We start from the raw sequence: 20365 nt of genomic DNA, 5'->3' as shown, positions 1-20365 counted from the left end.
TGTTTTTATGTGATTCAAATATGGCCTTCAACATGACAGTGTGACAACAAAATGTATACTGCAGGCTTAGTTTAGGCCTATGCCTACATTATCCTGTTGCTATTCAAGTGCTGACTGCAATGCAAGTTGGCACATGTTTGGTTTGCTGGGTAATTGCAGCCTCTTCTGCCTCAAATTACTGGCAGGAACACACCCCCTTAACAATAGGGCCTACCCTCCACCGCCATATCTCATTTCATCTGCTCCTCTGCAATATACTGTATCACCATGGATGTTTCACAGGAACAAGTTTCTATGACCAGGCATCCTAATCTTCTTCAGCACCTTAATAAGAGAAAAGCAACCGACATGCCAATACCGTATCAACAGACATTTCGTCTCGACATTGAGAAAACTTTGAGGGCTCTTTACGTTGTTGGCACGGTGTTGAAAGTGAACCTAAACAGGTGAGTGTGTGTATCTGTGCTAGCCTACTGCACCAATAGATGTCTCCAGGTGGTAGTAAACTGTTGTTGGCTACATTGTAGCCTAAAACACGGTAAAGTGTATGGCAATGTATAGTTTCACCAGTTATATACTGCTATATAAACTATTTGGGGATTATCGCTCAGTAGCCTACCCAAAGTTTGCCTGTTCTGCGAACATACATTTTTAGGTTGTATGGAGGTTCAGATAATGTTTTTCTATGGTTCCCTAAATGTTTTTCTGCAAGGTTTTATTAACATTAAGATAACTGAAATTCTAGGTTAATTGAAGGTATTAAATAAGTTATGATAGCAGTTTTATTGAAACATGTTATCTTAATTTAGGTTAACTGTTTTGAACTACGAGCACAGATAGCTCCAAAGCTGTTCATTTTAGTCTATTCAAACAGACCCTAATTTCAAAGAAAACGAGCACTTATTAAGATCAGATGTGGCCAATTAGTGAGCATGGCCAACACACCTGAACACACTTAACAATATAGAGGATATATATTGTCTTGTTGATGCTGAGTGTATATGTTTTAAATCAAATTCTTACAACATTCTTTATACGTCAATGTTTTCTGGTGTTTTTTTAGGAAAGTTGTCTTAATATTCTGAGAAGATTACTTTAAATAGAACAATGAGGAAACATGCAGAAAAACCTATGCTGAAGTACTGGAAGTCCCACAGAAAAATGTTATTTCTTGATGTCCTCTGAACAATTTGAGAACATTACTTTAAATAGAACCATAAGGAAAGCTGTAGGAAATGTTATGGGAAGGTGGTATCCGCAATGCATACAAGCCCCCCCCCCCTCCCTCCCTTCAATAAATCTGACCACGACTCCATTTAGCTCCTCCCATCCTATAGGTAGAAACAGGATGTACCCGTGACGAGAACTATTCAATGCTGGTTTGGCCAATCGGAATCCACGCTTCAAGATTGTTCTGATCATGCAGACTGGGAAATGTTCCCAGGAAGCCTCAGAGAATAATATTGATTTATAAGCTGATTCTGTGAGTGAGTTTATAAGGAAGTGCATTGGAGATCTTGTACCCACTATGACCATTAAAACCTACCCTAACCAGAAACTGTGGGTAGATAGCAGCATTCGCACAAAACTGAAAGAGCGAACCACAGCATTTAACCATGGAAAGATGACTGTGAATATGGCCGAATACAAACAGTGTAGTTATTCCCTCCACAAGGCAATCTAACAGGCGTCTTCAATGGCTCAGACACGAGACTTATGTGACAGGGTCTACACGCAATCCTGGACTACAAATAGAATACCAGCTAAGTCACGGACACCGACGTCTTTTTTCCAGACAAACTAAAACACCTTCTTTGCCTGCTTTGAGGATAATACAGTGCCACCAACGTGGCCCCCTACCAAGGACTGCAGGCCCTCCCTCGTCTTCTCCATGGCCGACGTGAGTAAGACGTTTAAACGTGTTCACCTTCACAAGACTGCCGGCCCAGATGACATCCCTAGCTGCGTCCTCCGAGCATGCGCAGACCAGCTGGCTGGTATGTTTACTGACATATTCCATCTCTCCCTATCCCAGTCCGCTTTCCCCACATGCTTCAAGATGGCCACCATTGTTCCTGTACCCAAGAAGTTAAATGTAACTGAACAAAATGACTATCGCCCCATAGCACTCACTTGTCATCATGAAGTGCTTTGAGAGACTAGTCAAGGATCATATCACCTCCACCTTACCTGCCAGCCTAGACCAACTTCAATTTGCATACCGCCCCAATAGGTCCACAGACAATGCAATTGCCATCACACTGCACACTGCCCTATCCCATCTGAACAAGAGGAATACCTATGTAAGAATGCTATTCATTGACTACAGCTCAGCATTCAACACCATAATAACCTCCAAGCTCATTAATAAACTTGAGGCCCTAGGTCTCAACCTCGCCCTGTGCAATTGAATCCTGGACTTCCTGGTGGGCCGCCCCCAGGCGGTGAAGGTAGGAAACAACATCTCCACTTCGCTGATTGTTAGATTACGTGTTAGATATTACTGCACTGTCGGAACTAGAAGCACAAGTATTTCGCTACACTCGCGATAACATCTGCTAACCATGTGCATGTGACCAATAACATTTTATTTTATTTTGATTTGAACATATGGTTCTCAGAATATTATGCGCTAGCTGGATAGTTTGTCCCAGGTTTGGAGGCGCACAGTACTGAATTGCTTTATTTCTTTAAGTGAATTGATTCTAATAATTTAATAGCTTTATAATCTTATTCCACTTGTAGTTCCTGCAGTGATAATGTTTTTAAAAGACGGATTACATCCACTGACTATTTTGTTGTCATTTTACTTCTTGGATATTCCAACTGCAGAAGGATTTGGATGATCATGCCCCAAAATTGGGCTGAAATAACTGTGAATGGCATTTGTATTCAGAGGAGGAGTCAGACCTCATGTTCTCAACAGACTCTCCTTTTTATCATTAAAAGCTGTCAATTCATATTACTCCATTGCAACTGAATTCAATGGGTTATAAGCAGTTATTATGGCCTATGATTTCCAAGTTAACATGATACAAAAAAGTGGTAAGCCCAACACAAAATCGCCAACCTGAAGAATTAAACATATTGTGGGACTATCTTGACTACGACTGCAGTTAGTTTATCAGACTCTCCACATGGTATGATTGCACAGCAGATACGGATGGTTTCACAGCATTGGTGTGTAACAACTTCCACTTCTTGTTAACTTCCACCTATTTTTGCTATTGTTTAGAGTAGCCTAGGCTCTGTTGTTCGGGCGAATACTATCCCTCCCCCACAAACCTAATGTTCCTTTGGTGTGAACCACCTCCTGGGCTCTGTCACGGATTCCCCCTACTGCTGCTCATTCAGTTCACCAGCTCCAGAAGTCTACGTCACCGGCTTTCTAGGCGTCACTGAATTGGATTCATCACCACAAACCCCGGACTGTCTTGTCTCATTACGCACACCTGGTTCCGATTCCCCCTGATTAGTATGTTATATATGTGCCCTCTGTTCCCCATTGTCCTGGTTGATTATTGTCCCATATCCGTTCGTCTTTGCTCTGCTGTATCCGCTTTCATGCCACGTGTTTTTGTGCAGTTGTTATTACGGGTCTCGTCCCGTGTATTATTTAGAGGTTTGCACCTCATTCTTTTGTTTGGGTTAAATCCCTGTGTTATATATACACGTGTTTGTTTTGGGCTTCGTCCCCGTCGTTTTCATGACGTAAAAAACCCTATTACGTATTCCTGCGCCTGTCTCCTATCATTATACAGTGTGACAGGCTCAGTCTGGACTCCAGGTGTTAGGTTTTACAGCTAAGCCTAATGTTTAGAAACAAGTGTCATACTGAGTGTAACAACTCGGGATGTTGGTTGATACTTAAACATATGTACAATCCTTTTTGCCAGTATTCTTGTGTAGGTTGACAGTCCAGTATTTCTCCCTCTTTGGTACTTTACTCATGTAGAAGACATCATACCTCTACCATTACTATAGCGATGTAACTTTAGAACTAGCACTGCCACCTCTTGCTTCTGGAAATATGGGATAATGAACTGCACTCACTGCTGGTCCTCCACTGCAGTATAGGTATGTCCTCTTGTGTTCTCTCTTATTGCTATAGATTTGTATAAGAAAAGTATCAGGATGTGATGTGTAACTGTCACATGTATTTATTGTTCCCCAAGGAGTGCCCCTCCTAGCTCCAAGTACTTCTCTGTGCAATGCAGTCCCAGAGTGCAGTACAGGATCACCCCACCCCCACCAGAGAGTGGGACCCTCCCCACCACTCTCAATGGTAATACAATGCTTCTTATCACCATGGACACTGCCAGCGAAGTGGGAAATGATAGCAAGGTAAATAAAGTAGGCCACTCCCACAGCCATGATAGCTACACTCTTAGAAAAAAGGTGCTATCTAGAACCTAAAGGGGTTATTTGGCTGTCCCCGAAGGGGAACCCTTTGAAGAGCCATTTTTGGTTCAAGGTAGAACCTTATTGGATTCCATTTAGAACCCTTTCCCAGAGTTCTACATGGAACCCAAAAGAGTCTACCTTGAAACAAAAGGGTTCTCCTAAGGCGACCCTGGAACCCTTTTTTATAAGAGTGTACCCTGATCTTATTCATAGAATCCTGAGGTTAATATTTCCACTTGGGACTGAACACGCTACAGTAAATTATGTTAATAAGAAAAACAAATCAAGTATTTGCTGCTCCTACGCCTCTTAAGAACGGCGTGCAAACCACACTGGAATAATGCAAATGTGGCACTCAACCTGATACCAGAGAGATGTCAAACAGTGGAAAGTGATGTGGTTAATCACAGTGCCAGTTCTATTGATAAGGAATTGAAGGAGACTTAGTCAGTTCCAGAATGGGCCAGTTGTTTAGATTCTCCTCTGAAATTATGTACTGTACATATCTGGACATGAATATATCATAGAAGACACTATCAAAACACAACCACTGCTTAATCACCAGTGTTCTAGATGTTTAACTTTGTAAACGTTGTCCTTTGTTGTGCAGCTATCAGTCATGTATTATGGAGAGAAGACGGAGGTGTTAGGGAAAGCTGTCGTTCACCTCACCGCTGTTGGTATGTTGTGTTATACTTAGGACAGGAGAGCACACCCATATAAACTACCACCCTCCCCCACCTTCAAAGCATACCTTTGTGAATGTCATTTGTACATTTTGATATTTCACTTGAGACCCCAAAGCAGCTCATGAGCTTCAGTGACACCCAGGGCCTCTCTGTCTTGTAGAGATTTCTCTGGATGTAGATGCGGATCGAGATGGCCAGGTGGAGAGGAACAACCCCAACAAGGTGGGTTATGTCTGCTGGGTCCGTCCAGGCAGGTCTCTTTCAGCTCAGAGGTCACTATCTTTGTTTCTTAACACAGCAGGGTACATAAGGAGACGTTCTAACATGAATAGGCATGTCAGAAGACTAGTGTTCATACTGTTTTCCAAAACACAAAGGAAGATTGCCAAGGCACTTCTAGCTAATTCTGTCAACTAACACAGGGCACAGCCTTCCACTGATATTAATAGGTACATCAAAATACTGTTCATACTATATTCCTGGAAGTGGGAACATTTTTTGAAGGTTGTGTTTTTCAGCTGTAAATCTAATCTAATCTAACCTCATGGAAACACATTGGGAAAAGCTCATTCGGGAGGGCGGTGTTAGTTCTTGTTTTTGAAAGACAGTGTTTATCTCTCTGCAGGGATCGTGGATGTGGGGGCCTAATGGCCATGGTGCCATCCTACTGGTCAACTGTGACTCAGAACACACCTATGGGAAGAGGCGGGACAGTGAGCGTGCTGAGGTCAGCAGGGTCTCAGGTATATAACAACAGCCAAGTCATCCTGGCCCACTGAGCTGACCGGCTGACAGTGCTGCAGGCATTGCAATAAATCAACATTTTAAAGGCTGCAGGTCTGTGTTTTGTGTGTAGTCAGCAGAGAGGAGCAGTAGGGATGTGTGTATTTGTGTTAGCTAAACACAAACTGCCTGAGCTAGGGGTGTGTCTGGTGTGGTTTGATGGTTCCTTCACGACCACTATCCTTCTAGGATAAGTAGTTGTATTACACACTGTCATACCTATGTGTTTTTTAACCTTTATATAGCTAGGCAAATCAGTTAAGAACACATTTATCTACAATGATGGCCTACCAAATCCTGGGAGCCACATTGAGATGAGGTCACATTGATTATGACATTGATGGGTTGACACTTGATGTACAATAATGTCAGTATTTGTGAAATGTCAGATCTGAAAGACATGTCCCCAATGGTGCTGCGAACCAGTGGCCCTGCCAAGCTCCCAGAGGGCTACAAGCTGACCATGCACATCTCCCAGGGGGATGCAGAGAGTGTCAGGGTCTTCAGAACCAGGTCCACAGCAGGCATGCACCAAACACTGAGTGAGTCAAGGACATTTTGTCCAGTCAGATCTTTTATGTGTTCTTGTGGCTGTCCATGCATGTATAATGTGTATACAATATGATTTTAATGCTGCTTATGCATATAAATGGAGATACATTTGATCCTCATTATAAAACATGATTTACTGCTGCAGAAAACCTGTTCTACAAGAGCTTTGTGAAGGACTACCCACTGGTGCTGGGCAGTGAGGATTTGTCCAAGGAGGTCCCGTACCTTGGGGGAAACGCTGAGATGAATTTCTACGTTGAGGGCCTGAGATTCCCTGACAAAGACTTTGAGGGCCTCATCAGCATCAGCCTCAGCCTGCTGGAGCCCAGCTCTCCGGTACATTGAAACTATTTCACTGTTCCTAGTTTAAAACTTCAAAGGGTATATACTGTACCTCTGTCGTGGAATCTATCATTCATGTTTTTGTTACGTTATTTTGCCAGGGCTTCCCTGAGACGCCCATCTTTACAGACAGGGTGGTGTTCCGTGTGGCTCCCTGGATCATGACACCAAACACACTCAACCCTGTGGAGGTCTTTGTCTGCAGGTGAGAGATGGTGATGATTGATGTCCGTTGTTGGAAATTGATCTTGATGGAAATAATGATGGCGCTGTCTGTAAACTTATTCCGACAACTGTTTCTGTGCATTTGGTTACCCAGCACATCTGATAACTACCAGTTCCTAAAGGGAATGAGGAGGCTGGTGGAGAACAGTGGGTATAAGCTGAAGGTTTGTCATGAGTACATGAACAGAGGAGACCGCTGGATGCAGGTAAGCAGTGAGATTCAGCTCCTAGTCTTTCATTTGACCGTTTTCCAATTCCAATTTGTTTAAACACCATTTATTTCACATCCTTTTACATCAATGTAAATCATTGTCAGTCTTGTTTCTCGGTTTTAAATAAAAGAAATCAGAACATAGACCAGTGTCTGTTTCTAACTGCATGAAAAATATAGAAATATAATAGACATGTAAAGAAGTTCTCTCTCAGGATGAGATAGAGTTTGGCTACATTGACTCTCCTCACCAACGTTTCCCTGTTGTGCTGGACTCCCCCCGAGACGGAAAACTACAGGATTTCCCTTATGATGTGCTACTGGTAAGAAAAGGCATTCACCACACCTGCAGTTAAAATGTTCTTATTTCCATACTGTGAGGGATGTGGTGGAACTCTTTCTCAACCTCTCTCTGCCTGGTGCCCTCAGGGCCCAGACTTTGGCTATGTGACGAGGACAGCATATGATGTGGAAGTGAGCAGCCTGGACTCGTTTGGTAACCTGGAAGTTAGCCCTCCAGTTATTGTAAATGGAAAAATCTACCCTCTGGGCAGGATCATAATTGGAGTGGCTTTCCCCACGTGAGTGTAACTTGCTTCAGTGGAAGAGTCTGGTTTTTAGATACCAATATTTGCCTTTATTCCAAAGTTGATTGATTTATTAAATAAAGTTGATGCTTCTTCCTTCTTTAAATATCTTGCTAATGATTCATGAATATTTAGAACAAAGATATGGCTGTGAGCAGTGGTGATAAGGCTGTGTAACATTTCAGGGCAACCAAGGGCCGCAACATGACCAAAGTAGTGCAAGACTTCCTTTGGGCACAGAAAGTCCAGGAGCCCATTGCACTGTTCTCTGATTGGCTTCTGGTTGGGCATGTGGATGAATTCATGACTTTTGTCCCAGCTCCTGACAAAAAGGTAAAACAATATTGTCAAGGAAAGTATAGTTGCCCGCTCCATTAGAACATGTGAGTAAATACACTGTGTTCTTTAATATAGAGTAGAAATGACGGCGAGCAAAGAATTGTTAATGCTGTCCATTTGCACAAAGTATTTAGACATGACGCAGGCTGTGGCTGCCATGTGGTTTATGTGATAATGTAAAGCTGTCAGGAAGTCAAATGAAGCGCACAGGCAATGTTGTCTTTGTCCTCCGTTTCTGTGTAGGGATTCCGACTGCTGCTCGCTAGCCCCGACGCAGGCTACAAACTATTCAGAGGCTTACAGAACGACGGGCATGGACAAGCCAAAATGTTTGACGGTAGGATTTCAGTTAAGGGTCTAATTTCAGTGTGTATCACCATAGTTACAACTGTATCAGTGGAGGCTCTTCAGAAGATGGTGTAGCGGTATTTATTAGAGAGGGGTAAAGAATGATTTTGTTCGGGCGCCAGGCAGGTATTAACCATGCCGAAAGGAAAAGAGTAGAATAGAGAGAGTACTACTACCAGACCCACACACATCAGCAGAAGAGACTGCCTAGAGTGTAGCCTGTTTACCAGATAGCCAGTGGAGAGAAAAAAAGAATACACACAATATAAAACCCACATCACAGCACAAGGGTAACCCCACCCAGAATACCTCATACAATAATAATAATACTAATAATGGCAGCGCAATTTAACAGCAACTTCATACAAGAAAGAACCCAGTCATCAACAGAGGATTTGCAATAGGTATTATCGTCCAGTGAAGGAGTGCAAAGGGTATGAATGTGGGGGGTGTTCATAGACACAACAAAGGCCTTAGAAATGTCCACAATCTTCTCGGCCACATGTCATTAGTACACCTCAATACAGTTCACATAACAATGCATAACTTGCAAGCAACCTCCCTTTTAACTAAAATGTCCACCCAAATACTTCTGGCAGGGAATAATAGTCCAGCTCTAATGAACTTCAATGGGAAGTGCATTGGAAAAATAGTCTGTTGCAGGTAAAGCACTGGAACGATGGAGGGAAGAGAAAAAGAGAAAGAGAACAAGAGAGATCTTAGCTCTGGTCTTCAGGTGTGCCGGTGTGCTGTCTGACTGTCCGATGGTTAAAGCTTCGCAACAATGTTGCTACTAATCCATGTGATCCATAACGGGCGAGGTCCCAAACGAAAACAACCACGACCTAGAGCGATTACACCGATGATTGAGTTAAATACTTTATAAACTACACACGCTGAAAACAACTTCTGCAGCACAGCCCACACAATCAAACTGTCGCGCCACCCAAGAGCTCCTCCCCAAAGAGCTGAATGAGCGCTCTTTATTTACTCCTTCCTTACTGCTCATGCGCTCTTAAAGTGGCAGTGCACAGTGAAGGCTCAGTGCAAATTTCGCCACACTCCTCCCCCCATGAAAAAACAAGGCCTGTAGAAACAGAGGATGCAGACTTTGACAGGTTCATGTTCCTGCTACACAAAACCAGGTAAGTCCTCACCCCAGTAGGGACAGAGCTCTTTGTAGATTCCTGATATGAACTGCGGACCTCTGTCAGAGAGGATTTGGTCTGGAATCCCGAATCTGGTAAAGACCTCCCTTCTCAGAATTAGAGCAATGGCTGATGCAGTGGCTTTGCGGAGGGGAAACAACTCCACCCAGTGTGTGTAGTAGTCCACTACCACCAACAAAAATTCATTCTGTGTCCCCCGGCTGGGAGGAAAAGGTCCCATGAGGTCAATTCCCAACATTTCAATTGGATGGTTCACCACGGTCTGCTGCATTTTCCCGGCAGGTCTGCCAATGTCGGGTTTGTATTTCTGGCAGACTTCACACTGCTGTACAAACTTCCGGGTATCAACCCACATGCCTGGCCAGTAAACCACCTCTTGTAGTCTTCGATAAGTTTCCAAGATGGCCACTCATGGGATTTGCATAAGCTTGGATTATCTGGTCACTCAATGTAGAGAGAATGAAGACGCGATAATGGGTACTGTGTATTCCATCTCCTCTTGGAGTATTTCGATACACTTTATCCTGAATTATGCTATACGTATCATTGAAGCGACTCTTGGAGTCTTCTTCAGACACAATCTTGTGGATCGCCATGATGGCAGCATCCTTCTGCTGTGCTCTCCATACACTTTCATCATCCAGAGGAAAAGAATCATCCAGACATTTAGCGGTAGTATAAGTACTGCACAAGGGAGGACAAACATTGGCAGTGTCTGTAATCCGAGAAAGGGCATCTGGTAAAACGTTCAGTTTTCCTTTGCGATACTCAATGATGAAGTCAAACTTCTGCAGTCTGATAGACCAGTGAATAAGACGGCTGTTGGTCTTGCCTGATGCCAGAATCCACTGCAGAGCAGCATGGTCTGTGACAACGGTGAAGATCTTTGCCTCCAAGTAGTAGCTCCATTTCTCCAAAGCCCAGACCACAGTGAGGCACTCCCTTTCAGTCATTTAATAATTCCTCTCGGCAGAATTAAGGGTGTGACTTGCATAGGCAAGAACTTCTTCTGTTCCAAGTCCTGTTTGTTGAGCCAAGACTGTTCCAAGTCCTGTTTGACTTGCATCCGTGTACACAATGAAATGAGCATTCAGGTTAGGATGTTCAAGCAATGGAGGAGTAATTAGACTGTTTTTGAGTGCTTTAAATGCACTTTGGCATGCAGGGGTCCATTGGAATTTCACCTCTTTCTTAAGGTGGTTGAGGGGTTCGGCTACCTTTTTGAAAAGTCAGGCACAAACCTGTGGTACCATCCAGCCATACCCAGACACCGCTGAACAGCCTTGAGGGATGTGGGAATTGGGAATTCCTGCACGGCTGCAACTTTGGCTGGATCTGCATACCTTCGGCATTAACCACATGACCAAGGAACTTGAGTTCTGGCAGACAGAAACGACACTTCAAGTTCAAGGTCAAACCTGCAGCCTTTAGTCTGTCGAAGACTGACTGCATGTCATGCAGATGATCCGCGACAGAGGAGGAGTAGATTATGATGTCATCCAGATGCACAAGACAATTTATACCCCTCAGATCTCCCAGGACAGTCTCCATCAACCTTTGGAAGGTTGCTGGAGCATTCTTCAAACCAAAAGACATGACTTTGAAGGAGTACAAACCAGCAGGGTTGACAAAGGCAGTCTTATCCTGACTAGCAGGATCCATTGACACCTGCCAATAGCCACTGTTCAGATCCAGATTACTAAAGATGGATGCTCCTGCCAGAGATGCCAGTATGTCATTTATGTTTGGTAGAGGGTAGGCATCGCTTTCTGTTATGGCATTCGGCTTCCTGTAGTCCACACAGAATCTATATCCACCATCTTTCTTAGGAATCAGGACAACCGGAGAAGCCCATCCGGAAAAAGAAGGTTTCACAATTCCATTCTCCAACGTGCTTTTGAGCTGTTCATTGAGAATTGCCAGTTTGGCGGGGGACAGCCTGTAGGGACGCTGCTTAATGGGGACCTCATGCCGGGTATAGATTTTGTGTTTGAAGACGGTTGTACGGCCGAGTGTAAGAGTACAGACCTCACTGTTCACGTCCAACATCTGGGAGAGCTGCCACCTTTCATCATCCGACAGACATGCCTGTTCCACTGCTTGTTTGATGTAGAAATTCGCATCAGGTTTGATTTTGCTCTCGGATAGAAGGGGGGGGGGTGTTACGGCAGTAATCAGGGTAATAGTTGGGTTCTCAGACTTCACTGGTGGAACATGTTTTTGTCTTTGTCTCTTTATATTTTCTCTGACTTGACCTTGTCCGGACTCTGCATAATGTAGCAGGCTCAAGCCTGAAATCAGTGCATTACTAGGTTGAAATGGATGAGGCTGAGAATAGAGTGCAGCCGATAGGAGGGTTCGGACATCGAGATGGTCAGTCCACTGAAGAACAGAAAGTCTAGGCCAAGGACTACAGCAAATGCAAGGCTTGAATCTGCAAGAATAGCCACAGGAAGGTTAATAGTCTCACCATGCAGTTTTATTATTATACTAATCCAGCCCAAGGGGGTGGTAGGTTCTCCATTGGCAAAGTACAGTGGTCCCTCCTCCCATGTTCATAGCTCCTCATGAGGTAATGCCATGTTCTGCCACAGGGCCTCTTGCATCAGGGTGTAAGATGCCCCTGTGTCGATTATGGCCTTCCCTCTCCAGTTCCTAACAGTCAGAGGAACCAATAGTTGTTGCGGAATAGGAATAAGACCGCTAGCTGTGCTGTCTAAAGGCTTCATGGTGGGCATTAAGGCTGACCCAATTGTATGCAAGCCACCACGCCTGTCTAGACTTTCAGTCTTCGGTCCTTTCTGACCTTTTCCTGAATCCTGATGCTGGACATAGAGTGGGCAAGAATCTGGAGGATGTTGGACTTTACACCTCCAACACATAACTGGACTTTTGTCCTGGATATTGGGTACAAATATCGGAGACGGTTTAGCCCCAGGAGAGTTATGGGTATACTGGGATGAGGGAACAGGGTTTTTAGTTTGGAGGTGGTGCTTCCAGTCCTTCTCTAACTGAGTCCCAAGACGCACCAGATCATCCACGTTCTGCACACGTTCTCGAAGTTGAATAGCAAGGCGGGGAACCATGTTCTTAAGAAGGAGTTTGACCATCTCCTGCTCAGTAATGTCAGCCTTCCATCTCCTACATAGAACTCGATAGGAGAAGGCAAAGTCCCGTATTGGCTCTGCTTCACCCTGGACTCTGTTACGAACACTTTCCGCCAGTTCATCCCCATAGTCCTCTGAGAGGAAGGCTAAGAGGAATATTTTTTGAAACTCCTCCCAGGTTGACAGATGTTCACGGGCTATCTCCCACCAGTCTCTTGCTGTACCATGGAGAACACTGCAGAGGGTAGCAAGAACCTCCAAGTCAGTAAGGGGCCGGACAGAAAGAAAATCATTACACTTAGATAAGAAAAACAGTGGATCAACATCTTCTGGGCTGCCAAAAGTGGGGAAAAGTAGTTTGATCGGGAGGGAGCGCTCTAGAGGAGGCATGACAGTGGCAGTTCTGTTGTTTAACAGTATCTTCAGAGTTTTGTTTTGTAGTACTACCTGTTCCTATTCCATTACTGGCCAAGCCAGTGGCAGAGGTTAAACCTGAGGGAGGTGCAGAAGATTTGTCCAGAAGGGAAAAGCGCTGCATTACCTCCTGGTGCAGCACTTCCAGTTGAAGATCTGTGGCCTTCTGTGCTTTTTCCATCTCATTAACGGTGTCCTTTTGAGTCTGTTCAATCAAACATCGTAATTCCCCTGTGAGAGAGTTCTTCATGTCCTCCATAACTTCCTTCAGATAAGAACACACTCCCTTCACAACAGAGGCTGACTCTTCTGCTCTCTGTTTTTGTTCCTCCTCAAGATAGATTATGACTTGATGATGGTTAGTTTCTATTTGTGTTTTGAACCGGTGCAGTTTTCCTTGAATATCCTGCTTCAGAGAATCTTGTAAATATTTCTGTCTCTGAACAATTTGTTGTTGGTTTTCCTCCATTTGACAGGGAAGGTAATCCAACCTCCTCTGCACATCTGTCTGATGAGCCTCCACACATTCAGTGAGTTTGCGAATGGCATTCTCCTGCATTGTCAAACTATGATTGGTGTGTGTCCATTGATCCATTTGTCCAGTGATCACAGAGACACCTCTCCCAGTCTCTCTGGACAGGGTAACAGGAAGAGGCTGAGGGGAGGGTAATGGTGGAGATGTTATAGGTGAGCCAGAAACCTGGGGATTAGGGTCAGTGCTATCCAACTCCATTAGTTCATAGAGTCCTTCCACAATGAAAGAATCCCGAACATGATTACCATCAGGTGTGTCCACATTGACACAGTATGGGATTCCAACAAAAGACATGATTCAACCTTGTGTGGATGGTGTCATGAGTGTTTCTCTTCAAGTACCTGTTTGGGTGCCAATTCTGTAGCGGTATTTATTAGAGAGGGGTAAAGAATGATTTTGTTCGGGCGCCAGGCAGGTATTAACCATGCCGAAAGGAAAAGAGTAGAATAGAGAGAGTACCACTACCAGACCTACACACATCAGCAGAAGAGACTGCCTAGAGTGTAGCCTGTTTACCAAACCCACATCACAGCACAGGTGTAAACCCAACAAGAATACCTCATACAATAATAATAATAATAATACTAATAATGGCAGAGCAATTTAACAGCAACTTCATACAAGAAAGAACCCAGTCATCAACAGAGGATTTGCAATATGTATTATCGTCCAGTGGAGGAGTGCAGAGGGTATGAATGTGGGGGGTGTTCATAGACACAACAAAGGCCTTAGAAATGTCCACAATCTTCTCGGCCACATGTCATTAGTACACCTCAATACAGTTCATATAACAATGCATAACTTGCAAGCAACCTCCCTTTTAACTAAAATGTCCACCCAAATACTTCTGGCAGGGAATAATAGTCCAGCTCTTATGAACTTCAATGGGAAGTGCATTGAAAAAATAGAGTCTGTTGCAGGGTAAAGCACTGGAACGATGGAGGGAAGAGAAAAAGAGAAAGAGAACAAGAGATCTTAGCTCTGGTCTTCAGGTGTGCCGGTGTGCAGTCTGACTGTCCGATGGTTAAAGCTTCGCAAAAATGTTGCTACTAATCCATGTGATCCATAACGGGCGAGGTCCCAAATTAAAACAACCACGACCTAGAGCGATTACACCGATGATTGAGTTAAATACTTTATAAACTACACACGCTGAAAACAACTTCTGCAGCACAGCCCACACAATCAAACTGTCGCGCCACCCAAGAGCTCCTCCCCAAAGAGTTGAATGAGCTCTCTTTATTTCCTCCTTCCTTACTGCTCATGCACTCTTAAAGTGGCAGTGCACGGTGAAGGCTCCGTACAGATTTCGCCACAATGGAGGACTATCCTCAGTGAATTTTATAAAAATGAAATTAATGAGAGCGAGAAGTAATTATAGTAATTAAAGGGATCATGCTGTTTGTATGTGGCTGCTCTGGAAAGTGAACTGTGCCTATAGAAAGTGAACTATGCTTAACGACATAGATTAGGAATCACTGGCCACTCTAAGGAAATGAAACACTAGCCACTTTAATAATGTCTACTTATCTTGCATTACTCATCTCATGTGTGAACTGTACTCTATATTATTCTATGGTATCTTAGTCACTTTAGTTGTTTGTAAACATTGCATCACCCATCTCATATGTATATACTGTACTCTATACTATGCCACTGTAGGGGAGGCAGGTAGCCTAGTGGTTAGAACGTTGGACTAGTAACCGAAAGGTTACAAGATTGAATCCCTGAGCTGACAAGGTAAAAATCTGTCATTCTGCCCCTGAACAAGGCATCAGCATTTGTGGGTTTGATTATAGGCTCCAGATACTCTACTAGACTGAAGAAGGCCAGTTGTATTGCTTCTTCAATCAGAACAACAGTTTTCAGCTGTGCTAACATAATTGCAAAATGGTTTTCTAATGATCAGTTGGCCTTTTAAAATGATCAACTTGGATTCGCTAACACAACGTGCCATTGGAACACAGGAGTGATGGTTGCTGATAATGGACCTCTGTACGCCTATATAGCTATTCCATAAAGAAATCGGCCGTTTCCAAGTACAATAGTAATTTACAACAATGTCTACACCATATTTCTGATCAATTTGATGTTATTTTAATGGACAAAAAAAATGCTTTTCCTTAAAAAACAAGGACATTTCTAAGTGACCCCACACATTCGAACAGAGGTGTATATATTGTCTTAAACCATTCTTTACTTAGATTTATCTGTATTTTGGGTATATGTTATGAAACTGTTAGATATTACTGCGCTGTCGGAGCTAGAAGCACAAGTATTTCACTACACCCGCAATAACATCTGCTAAACAAATGTATGTGATCAATACAATATTTAGGCAAGTCAGTTAAGAACAAATTCTTACATTCAAAGACAACCTACCCCAGCCAAACCCTGACAATGCTGGGCCAATTGTGCACCGCACTATGGGACTCCCAATCACAGCCATATGTGATGAAGCCTGGATTTGAGCCATGGACTGCAGTGATACCTCTTGCACTTAGATGCAGTGCCTTAGACCGCAGCTCCACTCGGGAACCCAAAATTTGATTTGATTTGTATGTGATCAGAGGTGTATTTCATTCTGTTGAAAAGCTTTACTGAAACGGAATGAAATGTGGATAAACATGCCTGAATTTGTCTAATATAAACTCTTGTTTGCAACTGTTGGACTAATGATTACACCCTAGATCAGCTAGATACAGGCAGTATTGAATGTGCCAATGTCTGTCACCTTGATTACTCACAAAATTCTCTTTACCTGTGCATCTACGTTCCTAGGCAAAGTTGTAACAACCTCGTTGGGTATAGGGAACGTTTGAGTATCAAGTAGCCTTAACCTATCAATGTTATATTGAGCTGGGTGAATGGAATACATAATACTGTGTGTGTGTTACTAATTAACACCCACGTCCTTCTCGATCCTAACAGGTCTTGGAGCAGAAGAGATTACAGTAGATGAGATATTGAGTGATGACAAACTCAGAGCAGAAAACAACTATGTCCAGGTGAGGAAAACTAAACGCCAGATGAACTAGTTACTCAGGGAGGCTAGCAGAGCATTGCAGTGCTTGGTGAAATAACCATGTAGATGTTGTGACTGCTGCCGTCCCACAGAGCTGTATAGACTGGAACAGGGATGTCCTTAAGAGGGAGCTGGGTTTAGACGACGATGATATCATTGATCTGCCCATCCTTTTCCATGTGATGGAGGAGAACAGGGCAGTGGCCTATTACCCAGACATGGTGAGCAGACGCAAGTTCTACACTAGAACACCTCCAAACCAAAAGTACTTCCTATTTTATTTGTTATACATTTTACATTACATAATGGCAAAACTCAAAAATGCTGCCAAATCATTTTAGACATTTTGTGATGATTTTCTACATGTGATTAGGAAGTATGCTCAAATCATCTACTACCCAAGTAGCGCAAGAAGCAAATCCTAATTGAGGCATATGTCTCTACCTCCAGGTGAACATGATTGTGTTGGGGAAGAACCTGGGCATCCCTAAACCATTTGGGCCCAAGGTGGATGGCCGCTGTGCCCTGGAGGCAGAGATGACCTCCCTCATGGAGGGCCTGGGACTCCGCTGCACATACATTGATGACTTTGCCTCCTACCACAAACTGCTGGGAGAGGTTCACTGTGGCTCTAACGTTCGCAGGGAACCCTTCTCTTTCAAGTGGTGGAACCTGGAGATGTGAGGGATTTGGGGCAAGGAATGGTTGTGGTTAGAAAGAGGGAATAAGGCTTGACGTAAACAGCAGCAACATTCGCCAGCAGCAGTCATCTTCAAACAACAACAGTAGTCCTTGTACTGTATTACCCCTTTGTCTTTATTAAACATGTATTTGCTTTTTTTTACAAAAGGATGAAAAGCTATATTTATATACAAGACTTTCCAACTTAAACAAGGGCTTAAGGAGATTATCAACGAGAACAGAAATACAATCATCTGAATTAAGCACATTGTAGGCTGAATCTGTTTGGATTGGCTGGGTGCTCAATCCAAGTGTCTTGCATTTACATGTACAAACACAGGTACAGATGAACAGGACCACAGATAAATAATAAGTATAATCTGGAGCCACCCGAGGGTGTGATCCAACTATTCAAGCATTTCTGAAGACTTGTGAGTTTTAATACATTTATTTTAAGCTTTGAGATTAAAATTGTGTTTGATATATTTTGAGTTTCAGTGCCTGGAATACACACTGACTCCAAAGGCTCTCTTAAGCTGATGAAAGGTTACTTTCTCATCTTTCCAATCACATTTCAATTACCGGTAATAGTTTTTTGTTGAATCATAATCTTCAGAATGGTGTTTAATAATAAATACATGTCAAACTACCTGTATTTTGATGTAGTGTTCCTTACCTACAGAGATCCTTTAGATTCAACTGAAAGATTTCCAAAGGAGTGTAAAAGGTTTATGCATTAATGCCACAACTGACAAAGTGCAACTAAATTCCATTTTAGCTTTTGTTCATTTAATTGAAATAAAAAGTAATGGAAACTATGCCTTCATAGCAGGTCTTTTCATTATATAAATCTGAGATGAGGGAAAATGTCTCTAATCAGGAAATGTAAAACATTACACAAGATACAAAGGTTCCATTCATTGAGAGCAGATGTCTACAAATGAATAAATATATCTGTTTAGTTTTACATTCAAACCAGTTGGTGATAGATTCCAGTAGGCGATATCCACCATGGGATAGATTCCATATATGAAGGGGGATACCCTCCTACAAAGCAGCTTACTTAACACAATCATTAAAAAGGCCACTTCAAGACTTGTCACAAGTCAGATTTTCAAATGATCAGCAATTAATTGAAAATGTAGTGCCGGTTTCCACATTACACTTGTATCGCCATATTTCTCTATCGAAACTGATTTGAAGAAATAATCACTCTTTATCTGTCTGCTTTTCTAGAGAAGTTGGACTGGTTTGAAGAAACAATCTATTTCCTGCGTGGTACTGTACAGTTGACATGGTTTTGCAAGCAGATTTACACCATTCACCATGCATACACATCCAAACACATACTTTAAATCAAACTAGAGGTTTTAAAAAATAAACTGAAGACAGTAGTCACTGGACAATAGCTTGGCTTTGGAGGCTGTGTGCTTTGGTTAGGTCACCTTGGAGGAATGTCTGACTGTGTGGTACTATCTACAGTATGGGACAGTGATGAAGACTGATGAGTAATTTAGTTTGGACACCAGACCTTATCGGTAATTCAATACTTCATGTTTTTTTCTCAGTTTATAGGGGCAATCTATGATTGCTACATAGCTTTTTTTTAAACATTTCAATTAATTATATATACCCATTGATTCTTGAAGAATATTACTTAGAAATGCTTCATGCGCTTAGTTCAACTGTCGTACCCCATCAAAACCCCAAACATAAGCGTGTTTTACTCATTAGTTAGTAAACAAGGTAACTGTAAACAAACACTATATAGCCTCAACATGGTTAAAAGTATAATTTTGCAATCATGGATGGTCAGTCCTTGCATCCATAGCTCTGTCTAGGAATTTGAGAGTGGTTACTTTTCGCCAACTCTATCACTCAGCTGGTTATCGAAACATTGGCGGGGTAAAGACTGTTATTGTTTGAACTGCAGATTACCCCTTTAAATGGCCTGAAATACGTTGACTATAATTATGGAGTCAGTAAAATATTGTCCATTCAACATAAACTGTGAACTGAAATTGTACAGTTTGTCAGGGGAAATGAATAATGGAAAATGAATAATGGAATCAAAACCAGCAGCAGCATGATGATAAAAGTACCTTCTATCAAAAACATTTACTAAAAATGTCTAGTCAACATCCCCCATTACACTCTTAATTGACCATTAATAAAACACAAGGCTTGGTGTGACAGCAAAGGATCCGGGACACCAAGAATAACAAATGTACAGCATAATGGTGGGATGTGAGGTTGATGGGAGCAATAATGTCAGTTCTTCCAACAATGACAACATCCTCTTATCCTCCTCATGCATTCCTCATTAGCCTAACAGAAAACTTCCCCTAATGCATGATCAACGGATCTCCTGCAACACCAATCTGTCTTATGCTTAATATCCTCCCCTCACTCCACCTTCAAACCAAAACAAAAACAATGCCATAGAGAGGACAAGGGAGAGTATACTATGAGTTACCACATGAACAGATTTAGGCTTCACAGAGCTCACGGAGCAGAAATATAAGCAGGCTAAGCGAGCCAACAGACAACAGCCGGAAGCGATACTGTCTGAGTGGCACTCATTTTGGGAATGGTTGCGGGCTGATCCTCTCCTTCACCCCTCTAGGCATGCTGGGAGTCAGCCACAAAGAGTTGGGATGAGGGAAGGCTGTAAGTGCATGTCCATGGACCTGGCTGTTCAGACTGGACTAGTTTACACCAGGTCTAGCTGTCTGTCCCAGCGACTAGCTCTGCTCCTCCTCTGCATCTGTGGTGGAACACACGTGCGCTTGCTTCATCTCCTGCAGGGGGTGCCTCTTGTGGGAATGCTGTGGGAGGAGGAGGGACTGGGGTCAGACACCATCTTTACTACTACAGGTCACACACAAACATCCAAATACAGACAGGGGTAACACATGCTCAGTAAGCTACATCTACTGGTTGAGCAACTTCAG

General features: G+C 43.0%; 2 protein-coding genes across 12 annotated transcripts in view; one reads left to right on the top strand and one right to left on the bottom strand.

Moving 5' to 3' along the window:
- The first annotated feature begins 239 nt into the window (after window positions 1-239).
- LOC124002876 (protein-arginine deiminase type-2-like) lies at window positions 240-18060 on the top strand. The gene is made up of 16 exons (XM_046310664.1): window positions 240-446; window positions 4176-4344; window positions 5015-5084; window positions 5254-5315; window positions 5719-5836; window positions 6266-6418; window positions 6574-6764; window positions 6872-6975; window positions 7090-7201; window positions 7422-7529; window positions 7636-7787; window positions 7979-8126; window positions 8376-8469; window positions 16637-16713; window positions 16823-16951; window positions 17181-18060. Exons 1-16 carry the CDS (start codon window positions 268-270, stop codon window positions 17412-17414), a joined length of 2100 nt encoding a protein of 699 aa, XP_046166620.1. The 5' UTR covers window positions 240-267; the 3' UTR covers window positions 17415-18060.
- The window catches only part of LOC124002875 (rap1 GTPase-activating protein 1-like), a 161639-nt gene continuing 158799 nt past the window's right edge, over window positions 17526-20365 (bottom strand). For 10 of the 11 annotated variants that reach the window (XM_046310659.1, XM_046310663.1, XM_046310654.1 and 7 more), the window contains one exon: window positions 17526-20239. In XM_046310659.1, the coding sequence (XP_046166615.1) occupies window positions 20156-20239 (84 nt within the window). In that variant the 3' untranslated portion in view covers window positions 17526-20155. Of the gene's footprint in view, window positions 20258-20365 lie in introns of all 11 variants that reach the window. The other variant, XM_046310655.1, reaches the window with a different exon arrangement.

This window comes from Oncorhynchus gorbuscha, linkage group LG18, assembly GCF_021184085.1.
Source record: "Oncorhynchus gorbuscha isolate QuinsamMale2020 ecotype Even-year linkage group LG18, OgorEven_v1.0, whole genome shotgun sequence".
In the NCBI taxonomy this organism is placed as follows: Eukaryota; Metazoa; Chordata; class Actinopteri; order Salmoniformes; family Salmonidae; genus Oncorhynchus; species Oncorhynchus gorbuscha.
The sequence above is the reverse complement of the archived record's forward strand: the minus strand, read 5'-3'. Positions and strand labels throughout refer to the sequence as shown.

What these genes read in the sequence shown, in the direction of transcription:
- LOC124002876 (XM_046310664.1), top strand. Translation starts at nt 268, where the DNA reads ATGGATGTTTCACAGGAACAAGTTTCTATGACCAGGCATCCTAATCTT. An exon ending in GAGGAGACCGCTGGATGCAG is followed by an intron (nt 7,202 to 7,421) that starts GTAAGCAGTGAG and finishes GTTCTCTCTCAG; the next exon opens with GATGAGATAGAGTTTGGCTA. An exon ending in TCCCTTATGATGTGCTACTG is followed by an intron (nt 7,530 to 7,635) that starts GTAAGAAAAGGC and finishes TGGTGCCCTCAG; the next exon opens with GGCCCAGACTTTGGCTATGT.